Here is an 11,800-nt window from a genome sequence, read left to right as displayed (position 1 = left end):
CATGGAAATATAAGTGTTCAATTTAAAAATTAATTTTATACGGCCAGGCGCAGTAGCTCACGCCTGTAATCCCAGCACTTTGGGAGGCCGAGGCGGGCAGATCACACGGTCAGGAGATCGAGACCATTCTGGCTAACACGGTGAAACCCCGTCTCTACTAAAAATACAAAAAAAATTAGCCGGGCGCGGTGGTGGGCACCTGTAGTCCCAGCTATTCGGGAGGCTGAGCCAGGAGAATGGCGTGAACCCAGGAGGTGGAGCTTGCAGTGAGCCGAGATCGCGCCACTGCACTCCAGCCTGGGCGACAGAGCGAGACTCCGTCTCAAAAAAAAAAGAAAAGAAAAAAATAATTTTATTAATATTGTTTTAAATTTTAATGATTAATAATTTTATAACTTTTTAACTTTCAGGATGAAACTATTCACAAATGTTTCACTTTTTTTTTTTTTTTTTTTTTTAGACAGGGTCTCACTCTGTTGCCCAGGCTGGAGTGCAGTGGCGCCACCACGGTTCACTCCAGCTTTGACCTCCCGGGCTCCATCGATCTTGCCATCTCAGCCTCCCAAATAGCTGGGACCAGAGGTACGCACCACCACGCCAGGCTAATTTTTGAATTTTTAAATTTTTCATAGGGACCGAGTTGCCCAGAGTGGTCTTGAACTCCTGGGCTCAAGCGATCAGCCTTCCTCAGCCTCCCAAAGTGCTGGGATTACAAGCGTGAGCCACTACTCCCAGCTTCACTTAGAATTTTAAAATCAATTTTCCCAAGTAGAAATCTGTATTTTCTGAATACTCCTAAAATGAAATAATTTAGTAGCATTAAAGGAATTGTATGTAGCATTTGGATGGGTCGGAGAGATCTGAGTGGTCTTTTCTCTAGAATCCCTGAAATCACAAGAAAACATGAGTTCTAAAGGCGAGCCATCTTTGAAATTCTATTACAGTTGTATCATTTTTTCTGAATAAGTTATACTGATCTTTCTGCCCCCTAGAGGCCTGTAAGAGTATTTCCGCAGCGTGTCCGACCAATTATAGCCACGGATACTGGACAGCACGGATACCTCCGCCTCTAGAGCGGGTCCTCCAGGGGGCGGAGCATTGCGTGACATTTTGCGACTTCGGTTCCGCTGCCGTCATTTACAACATAATTGGCTTTGCAATGCGCATCCGGGTCTGCATCAGGAAGGCCCAAGGGTCCAACGAGCTAAGCTGAGCCCGGTGGCCGGCGAGGCACCACCAGCAGCCCAGACTACGGTCCCCCAGGAGGCGCCCCTGGAGCTCCGAGGACTTGCCCCGCGTCGCGCGGTCCTGCGCCCCGCTCGCCCCAACCAGCCTCCCCTACCACCGACATCTGTTACTTCAAAGAGGACTTCACCGCCGCGCTCCCCACGTCCGCTGCTAGGCCCAGGAGCGCCGTCCACAGCACCGTCGAGGCAATGGTCAGCCGGCCCCGCAGCCCCAGCGCCTTCCCTGAGCCCTGGTGGGGACAGCAGCCAGGAGGACCCGGCCCTGCCAAGCGCCTCCGATTGGAGGAGCCCGCGGGCCCCGAACCCCGCGCGGCACCCAGCCTGGAAGACCCGGCGGGGGACCCGGCCGTGGACGCGCTCACCTCCATAGTGGTCCTGGCCGCGGGCTGTGCCCTGCGTGTGCCCCTGGACGACGTCGACCTGGTGCTGGAGCCCGCACCAACGTCGATCCTGCGAGTGTCTCTCGGTGGACACACCCTCATCCTGATCCCAGAGGTCCTCCTGAGCTCCGTCGACGAACGCTCAGGAGCGCAGCACGACTCGTCTGCCGGGCTGGAAGTGGACGTTTTCCTGGGCGCTGTCAGGGAGGACGTCGTCGTCGAGCTGGAATTCTGCGCATCTGTCTCAGAGATCGCCGCCCAGGAAGAGGCCTACGAGGAGGATGCGGACCCCGAGTTCCCGGAGCTCCGGATGGACTCCCCAACCGGCTCAGCCGCTGGGCTCTACCCCTCCTCTAGAAGTATGTTCATCCCCTACCGGGAGGGCCCCATCCCAGAACCCTGTGCTCTGGCCCCCAACCCCAGTTCAGAGAGACGCTCTCCACGCCCCATCTTTGACCTGGAATTCCGCCTTCTGGAGCCTGTCCCCAGCTCACCTCTCCAACCTCTACCTCCCTCTCCGTGCGTGGGGAGTCCAGGTCCCCACGCGCGCTCGCCGCTCCCGGAACGCCCTCCGTGCAAGGCCCGGAGACGCCTGTTCCAGGCATAGACTCCTACCCCCACGTACACACAACAATCCTGGCCGCTCTGCTGGAGGCCCTCTAGGATTGCGGGAATCTCACATTGAGTATCCAACAACCTGGAAATTGGGCACCGCGTGTTCGGACAATTGCTTTTTCGCTGCACACTACCGATAGGAGGAGATGAAGACGTCAGCAAGAAAAGGCATATTCTAGACCTCATCTTTAAATAGAAAATCTGCGCAAGGATACCAGAAAATGTGTCCAGATTTCTGGGCTTCTTTACAAGATCATATTCAGATCCCTTCATTCTCCCTCGTTTTGCATCAGTTGTTTCTCTCAAATTCCAGTCTTTCTCCAGCATCATACTGCCACTCCCGTTTCTCCCCAAACCAAGAAATCACCAGATCTCTTACGTTGTTAGTTACCTTGTATTTTTTTCCCATGAATTTTGGAAGACTTAGCCATGGCTTTTCTCAGGGTTTTTCCAACTGCTCTCCAAGGAAACTGCCAAATAGTATGCTTACTATACAAGACTGTATGTTGCTTCTTCCTAGGAACCCCTTATCCTGCTGAAGTTTTCTTCTAGTCTTCTAATTCTAAATGAAAATTTGTGTTGAATTTTATCAGATGTTTTCAGCATGCATTGTGTTATGTATTTTTTTTTAATTTGTTAATCTGGTGATTTCACCCAATGGAAAGTGTTTGCATTCCTGCTATTCCACATTATTTTATACCTTTTAAAATCTACCCTGAGTTTTTTCTCATGTAAACCAAACTTCTAACTTTTAAAATGTTAGTTTATTACTGTAGTTGCCTCATATTTTTATATAGGAGATAAAAGATTACTGGTAAAGCTGATGTCAACAAGCTGGTTTTATTTTATTTAAAAACATCAATAACTATTCAGATCTACCACTATGCCTTACCAATTATTTCCTACATTTTTATTCTTACATTCCACTCCTTCACTGTAGCTTCAGTTTTCTTTTTGTGAAGAATATCCTTTAATATTTCTTTCCACTGTGTCTTACGTGTGATAAACTATCTTGCTTCTGTAAGTCTGAGCATGTTTTTGTGTGATAAACTTTCTTAGAATTGACTGTAAATGTTTTAATTACACCTTCATTCTTAATTTTAAAATGATATTTAACTACAGTACTTTAAAGATATTAGCCCGTTGTTTTGCCATTTTTTGTTGTTGCAGGATGTCTTCTGTCAATCAAGTTGTTAGTCCTTTTATATGTAATTTGGCTGTTCGTGTGTGTGTGTGTGTGTGTGTGTGTGTGTGTGTAGAGAGAGAAAGACTTTGTTTTTAAGACAGGGTTCACTCTGTCACCCAAGCTGGAGTGCAGTGGTGCAATCACGGCTCACTGACGCTTCAACATCCCAGGCTCAAGTGTATTTTTTGTAGGAACGGGGTTTCACCATGTTGCCCAGGCTAGTCTGGATCTCCTGGGCTCAAGTGATCCACCCACCTTGACCTCCCAAAGTGCTGGGATTACAGGTGTGATCCACCACATCTGGCCAATTTTAGTATATTTTTTAAAATGTTGATTTGCCTTTGGTGTTCTACAGTTTACTATAATGTGTCTAGGGGTAGACTATATTTTCATTTAGCTTCATAGAATTTAGTTAACTATCAATATTGGAAACTATTTCTTGCCTGAAATACCACAAAATCTTAAGTTTCATCTCTTGGAATATTGCCTATATCCCCATGAAATCCAATCAGATGGGAGGCCGAGGTGGGTGGATCACCTGAGGTCAGGAGTTCAAGACCAGCCTGGCCAACATGGAGAAACCCCGTCTCTACCAAAAATACAAAAATTAGCTGGGCGTGGTGGCACACACCTGTAATCCCAGCTACTTGGGAGGCTGAGGTGGGAGAATTGCTTGAACTCAGGAGGCGAAGGTTGCAGTTAGCTGAGATTGTGCCACTGTACTCCAGCCTGGGCAACAGAACAGGACTCTGTCCAAAAAAAAAGAAAAAAAGAAAGAAAGAAAGAAAAGAAGAAATCCAATCAGATATATAATGGCACTGCTCAATCAATCTCCCCTGGCTCATAACATCTTGATATCTTAATATACGCGTATGTTTGTGAGTGTATGTACACCTTGTCAAATCGAACTTCCTGTATTTTTTTTTTTTTTGAGATGAAGTCTCGCTTTGTCACCCAGGCTGGAGTACAGTGGCCCGATCTTGGCTCGCTGCAACCTCTGCCTCCTGAGTTCAAACGATTCTCCTGCCTCAGCCTTCCAAGAAGCTGGGATTACAGATGCTTGCCATCATACCCAGCTATTTTTTGTATTTTTGGTAGAGACGGGGTTTCACCATGTTGGCCAGGCTGGTCTTGAACTCCTGACCTCAAGTGATCCACCCACCTCGGCCTCCAAAAGTGAGCCACCACGCCCGGCCCCAACTTCCTTTATTCTTTAATCCAATTAACTACTCTGGTTGACTGCTTACAATATTCTGTTTGTTTTGTTTTGTTTTTTGTTATTCTGTTTATACTTCTATAAGAAAGTTTTCATTTCAAAGAATTTCTTTTTCAGGATTTTTTCTCAAGATTTTTGCTTCAAAACTTCCCACTTGGTATCATAAACTTCTAGTTTGTTCATGGAAGGTATTCCATCATTTATGTTTTGAAAATTTTTTAACTTTAATAGCTAAATTGATTCAATTTCCCCACAGGTAAAATCTCTCATTATTTGTTTTTAATCACATTAGATTGCCTCGTGCTTAGTAATTTTCATTAGTGGGCACACTCTGGGTGGGAATTCATCTTCTGAATCCCATATTTATAATTCTTATAGTTTCCACTTCCTAGTCTTCCCATGACCACCATTTAGAATTGGGGCTTTGGAACTCTTGTAACTTGTCTTTCTGGAAAGTCACAGGTGTAATCAATTACACAGAGGCTCATTCCAAGTTTCAGTTTGTCTTTCCTTGATCAACTACAGGCACAACCATGCAACAGTGGTTAGTGCCTCTTCAACCTTTGAACATTGGCAGTGAGCCAAATTTTAGCCCCCTCAAAGGAGCAGAAATCCCAGTTGCCATTATATAGTTTAGTCCCAGTACCATGAGTCATCAAAATATCAGCTACTCAGTCAGAGATTGGGTTTTCTACTCCATTTCTGATCCCTGGAAGCTTGTATCTTTCTTTTGAAAGTAGATATCTGTAGGTAATACGGTTTAATATTTCCTAGCAATGCTCTCTGCCTTCAGTAGATGGAATTCCCCTGTACTACCATCTTGCCCACAATTGCCACCACAACTCAATTATCTCTCTGTCCTCCCCCTATAACAAAGCAGTTAATCAGTCACAAGACCCAACCTAATTATCTGGTCATTCTGAAGAGAAACGGTTAGCCCTGTTTCCAAAACTGTGTCTTCTATTGCAAGAGACTGATACCCTGCACTAGAAGTAACAAAGGACATCCATCTTCAGCAATATGCAAACTAAACAGTCCCAAAAATCCTCTAAACAACACTCTTGAAAGTGACGGAGAAAATTATTTTAATATTTTTAAAGTCAAAGCACAGCTTACAAAATGTAAGAGAAATTCTCCAAAGCCAAAAATGATGACAAATCACGAATCCAGAGAGGTAGAATCCAGTGAGTGCTAAAGCAAAAGTTTCCTTGAGAGTACCTAACAATCCATGGTTACCTAGAGTTTTGGTTTTAATGGCCCATTTATGGGGAAAAGAAAATGCAGTGGTCGCCGGGCACGATGGCTCACGCCTGTAATCCCAGCACTTTGGGAGGCCGAGGTGGGCAGATCACGAGGTCAGGAGATCGAGACCAACCTGGCTAACGCGGTGAAACCCCGTCTCTACTAAAAATACAAGAAATTAGCCGGGCGAGGTGGCGGGCGCCTGTAGTCCCAGCTACTCGGGAGGCTGAGGCAGGAGAATGGCGTGAACCCGGGAGGCGGAGCTTGCAGTGAGCCAAGATCGCGCCACTGCACTCCAGCCTGGGCGACAGAGCGAGACTCCGACTCAAAAAAAAAAAAGAAAAGAAAAGAAAAAGAAAAAGAAAAAAGAAAATCCAGTGGACAGCCCTGAAAAAAGTCCCAGCTTTGCATTTATCGGTCTTGGCTCCAAGTAGAATAAAACACAATCTGCTTTAGGAGGAAAAGCTGAGAGTTTAGTTTAAGATGTTCCCTAATAGACGGTGAGCCTGGCAAAAATTAAACTAACTCTCTCCTCACATTCTCTGAAAAGAATATACCCTATACCCAGTGTTAAAAATCTTCTTGGAGATATCCTAAAGGGATTCTAAGCTCATAATCCAAAATCAAAGAACACAAATGGAGAAAGGTAGGAGGTAGTAATGCCATGTATTGAGAATTTTATTATTTCAATCTGGGATATGGGAGATGAACGGATTCCCACCATGAACAAGTGTAAAAGGCATGAATACATTAATCTTTATGATCCTATGGCAGATACAGGTGGCAAGGCTTTCAGTGCCCCAGAGAGGAAAAAACAAGGATATTTCTAAGAACATACATAGTTCTGGGCATAGTATAGTGCCCTCATTAAGGAAGCATAACAACTTTCAAAAATGATAAATAAAAATAAAAACACATTTAAGATTATTGTAAAGTCTACAAAACACCAAAGTCAAAGAGATTTTTTAATACGCAAAAAGAGAAGGCCACTACAATGACAAGGCAATTAGACAACTGGCTTCTCAGCAGCAAAAAATGAATCCAGAAGACAGTGGAATAATAGCAGCAACGTATTGGTGGGAAACAACTGTTTTGACTTGGAATTTTTCAATTAATAATGCCATCTTTTTAAAATAAGCAAAAAAAATTATTTCACCTATATGTGAAATTCTAAAAAGTCAAACTCATAGAGGTAGAGAGTATAATGCGCTTTACCAGAGGTGGGAGGGGTGTGGGGGGAATGGGGACATGTTGGTCAGAGGGTACAAAGTTTCAGTCAGACAGGAGGAAAAAGTTTTTGAGATCTATCTTACAGCATGATGACTAGAGTAAACAATTACATATTATATACTTCAAAATTCCTAAAAGAGACTTTAAATGTTCTCACCAAAAAAAAAAAAAAAGGGTATGTGGATGATGGGTATGTTGATTAGCTTGATTTAATCATTCCACAATCTATACACTTATGAAAACACCGCATTTTACCCCATAATTATTACAATTGTTATTTTTCAATTAAGAACTTAAAATTGTGTGTGTGTGTACACATTTAGTTTTATTGTAACAACGCAACTTGTACACTTTTAATGTTTAAAACTGAGCATCATCTTTCCAGTGAAACAAAAAGAAAATTTAAAAATAAATAGGAACAAAATTACAATAGAGAATGTCAATTCCAAATAAGATCCTACAGGTTCTGCTGATTCTCCTGTTGAGTGGAAGGGCTCAAGTCATCATTAGGAGATAATTTATTTTAAAAGTCTCATCTTAAACTGCAAGGATGTCTGTCAAATACCACAAGGCATTTAATAATCAAACTCCCAAAGATCAAGGGTAAAGAAAGAATCCCGGCCAGGTGCAGTGGCTCAGATGTGTAATCTCAGCATTTTGGGAGACCGAGGCAGGAGGATCACTTGAGCCCAGCAGTTCAAGGCTGCAGCGAGCCATGAGCCATGATTGTGCCACTACACTCCAGCCTAAGTGACAAAGCAAGACCCTGTCTAAAAAATATATGTGTATGTGTGTGTGTCTGGGTGTGTGTATGTGTGTATGTGTGTGTGTCCTAAAAGCAGGAAGAGAAAAGAAACAAATAACATATAATGTAGCTCCAACAGCAGACTTTTCAGTGGAAATCTTAAAGGCTGAGAGAGAGTGGCATGACAAATTTAAAGTACTGAATGAAAAAAAAAAACTTACCCTAGAATAGTATCTCTGGTGAAAATATCTTTCAACCATGAAGGAGAAAGACTTTCCTAGAAAAAACAAAGCTGGCTAGGTGTGGTGGCTCACGCCTGTAATCCCAGCACTTTGGGAGGCCAAGGCAGGCGGATCACTTGAGGTTAGGAGTTCGAGACCAGCCTGTCCAACATGTCTCTACTAAAAATACAAAAATTAGCTGGGTGTGGTGGTGGGCACCTGTAATCCCAGCTACTCGGGAGGCTGAGTCAGGAGAATCACTTGAACCCGGGAGGCAGAGGCTGCAGTGAGCTGAGACTGTGCCACTGCACTCCAGCCTGGGCAACAGAGTGAGACTCCATCTCAAAAAAAAAAAAAAAGAAAAGAAAAGAAAAACCAAAGCTGTGAAATTTCATCAACACCAGGCCTGTCCTACAAGAAATGCTAAAGGGAGTTCTTCAATCTAGAAAAAAAAAAAAAAAAAAGAGAGAGAACGTCAATGAACAGTAAGAAATTATCTGGTAATTTCTTTTTTTTTTTTTTGAGACGGAGTCTCGCTCCATTGCCCAGGCTGGAGTGCAGTGGCACCATCTCTGCTCACTGCAAGCTCTGCCTCCCAGGTTCAAGCAATTCTCCTGCCTCAACCTCCCAAGTAGCTGGGACTACAGGCGCGTGCCACCATGCCTGGCTAATTTTTTGTATTTTCAGTAGAGATGGGGTTTCACCGTGTTAGCCAGGATGGTCTCGACCTCCTGACCTCGTGATCTGTCCACCTCGGCCTCCCAAAGTGCTGGGATTACAGGCGTAAGCCACCGCGCCCAGCCCATGGTAATTTCTTATACAAAACTCAATAGTAAGTGCACAGAATATTATAACACTGTAATTGTGGTGTGTAAACTATTCTTAAGTAGAAGAATAAATGATGAATCCATCAAAAATAAAAATTATAACAACTTTTCAAGACATCAACAAAGAGATAAAATAAAAAGAAAGTGGAGGGACAATGTTAATGTAAAGTTTTTATGAGTTTTTTTTTTTTGCTTGTTAGTTTGCTTGTTGTCTGTGAAATGAGTGTTAAGTTGTCATCCATTTAAAATAATAGATTATCAGATTGTATTTGCAAGTCTCAGGGTAACCTCAAATCGAAAAACATATAACAAATAAACAAAAAATAAAAACAAGAAATTAAATCATACCACCAGAGAAAATCATCTTCGCTAAAAGGAAAACAGAAAGGAAGGAAAGAAGGACGAGAAGACCACAAAACAACCAGAAACCAAATAACAAAATGGCAGGAGTAAGTCATTACTAATTAATAATAACCTGAATGTAAATGGACTAAACATTCCAATGAAATGACACAGAGTGGCTGAATGGATATAAAACAAAAATAAAAGAAGACTCAATAATCTGTTGCCTACAAGAAACACACTTCACCTATAAAGATACACATAGACTAAAAATGAAGGAATGGAAAAAGATATTCCATGCCAATGGAAACCAAAGAAAGAGCAGGAGTAGCTATATTTATATCAGACAAAATATATTTCAAGACAAAAATTGTAAGAAGAGATAAAGAAAGTCACTATATAGTGATAAAGGGGTCAATTCAGCAAAAGGATATGACAATTTTAAATATATATGCACTCAACAGTGGGGTACCCAGATACATAAAGCAAATATTATCAGAGCTAAAGACACAGAGAAACCTCAATACAATAATAGCTGGAGATTTCAACCCCCCACTTTCAGCATAGGACAGATCTTCCAGACAGAAAATCATCAAAGAAACATCGGGCTTAATCTCCACTATAGAATACATGGATCTAATAGATATTTACAGAGCATTTCATCCAAGGGCTACAGAATACATATTCCTCTCCTCAACATGTGGATCATTCTCAAGGATAAACTGTATGTTAGGTCACAAAACAAGTCTAAACACATTCCATAAAAGTTGAAATAATACCAAGCATCTTCTCTGACCACATGGAATAAAACTAGAAATCAATAACAAGAATAATTTTGGAAACTATACAAACATGTGGAAATTAAACAACATGCTCCTCAATGACTAGTAGGTCAATGAAAAAATTAAGAAGGAGATTGAAAATTTTCTTCGAACAAATTATAATGGAAACACAACATACAAAAACCTATGGGATACAGCAAAAGCAGTGCTAAGAGGGAAATTCATAGCTATATGTGCATACATCAAAAAAGAACAACTTCAAATAATTAACCTAACAGTACATCTTTTTTTTTTTTTGAGACATAATTTTGCTCTTGTTGCCCAGGCTGGAGTGCAATGGCACGGTCTCAGCTCACTGCAACATCTGCCCCCCAGGTTCAAGTGATTCTCCTGTCTCAGCCTCCCAAGTAGCAGGATTACAGGCACATGCCACCAGGCCCAGCTAATTTTTGTATTTTTAGTAGAGACACGGTTTCACCATGTTGGCCAGGCTGGTCTCAAACTCCTGACCTCAGGTGATCCACCCACCCCAGCCTCCCAAAATGCTAGGATTACAGACGTGAGCCACTGCGACCAGCAAGTGCATCCTAAAGAACTACAATAGCAAGAGCAAACCAAACTGAAAATTAGTAGAAGGAAATAAAAATCAGAACACAACTAAATGACATTGAAATGAAAAAAAAATACAAAAGATCAACAAAATGAAAAGCTGGCTTTTAAAAAAGATAAAAGAAATTAATAAACCTTTAGCCAGACTAACTAAGAATGAGAAGAACCAGCTGGCACAGTGGCTCACGCCTGTAATCCCAGCACTTTGGGAGGCCGAGATGGATGGATCACGAGGTCAGGAGATCGAGACCATCCTGGCTAGCACGGTGAAACCCCATCTCTACTAAAAATACAAGAAATTAGCCGGGCATGGTGGCACACGCCTGTAGTCCCAGCAGTACCCAGGAGGCTGAAGCAGGAGAATCACTTGAACCCAGGAGGCGGAGGTTGCAGTGAGCCCAGATCGTGCCACTGCACTCCAGCCTGGGTGACAGAGTGAGACTCCATCTCAAAAAAAGAAAAAGAGAAGAACCAAATAAAATCAAAGATGAAAAAGGAGACATTACAACTGATAGTGCAGAAATTCAAAGGACCATTAGTGAGGCTATCATGAGCAACTATAGACCAATAAATTGGAAAATCCAGAGGAAATTATAAATTCCTAGGTACATACAACCTACTAAGATGAAACCATGAAGAAATCCAAAACCTGAACAGACCAATAACAAGTAATGACAGGGAAGCCATCATAAACAGTCTCCCAGTTAAAAAAAAAAAAAAAAAAAAGTCTGAGAGCCAATGGCTTCACAGCTGAATTTTACCAAACATTTAAGGAATAACTAATACCAGTCATACTCAAACTATTCCAAAGAATACAGAAGGAGAGAATACTGCCAAATGCATTCTATGAGGCCAGTATTAACCTGATACCAAAGCCAAAGACACTTCAAAAAAAGAAAACTACAGGGCAATATCTCTGTTGAATATTGATGCAAAAAATCCTCAACAAAATACTAGCAAACCAAATTCAACATTATATTTAAAAGATCATTCATCATGATCGACTAGGATTTATCCCAGGGATGCAAGGATGGTTCAACATATGCAAATCAATCAATGTGATACATCATACTAACAGAATGAAAGATAAAAACCATATCATTTCAATTCATGCTATAAAAGCATATAATAAAAGTCAACATTCCTTTATGATTAAAA

At 42.1% G+C, this 11,800-nt stretch overlaps 1 protein-coding gene across 1 annotated transcript; it reads left to right on the top strand.

Annotated features, from left to right (window-relative positions):
• The first annotated feature begins 1,137 nt into the window (after positions 1-1,137).
• Positions 1,138-3,061, top strand: PRR23B (proline rich 23B). The gene is given in 1 exon segment (NM_001246621.1): positions 1,138-3,061. A coding segment is annotated over 1 exon segment (798 nt). The 5' UTR covers positions 1,138-1,436; the 3' UTR covers positions 2,235-3,061.
• The last annotated feature ends 8,739 nt before the right edge of the window (positions 3,062-11,800 follow it).

Source organism: Pan troglodytes, chromosome 2, assembly GCF_028858775.2.
Source record: "Pan troglodytes isolate AG18354 chromosome 2, NHGRI_mPanTro3-v2.0_pri, whole genome shotgun sequence".
In the NCBI taxonomy this organism is placed as follows: domain Eukaryota; kingdom Metazoa; phylum Chordata; class Mammalia; order Primates; family Hominidae; genus Pan; species Pan troglodytes.
This window is presented reverse-complemented; position numbering and strand designations above follow the sequence as displayed.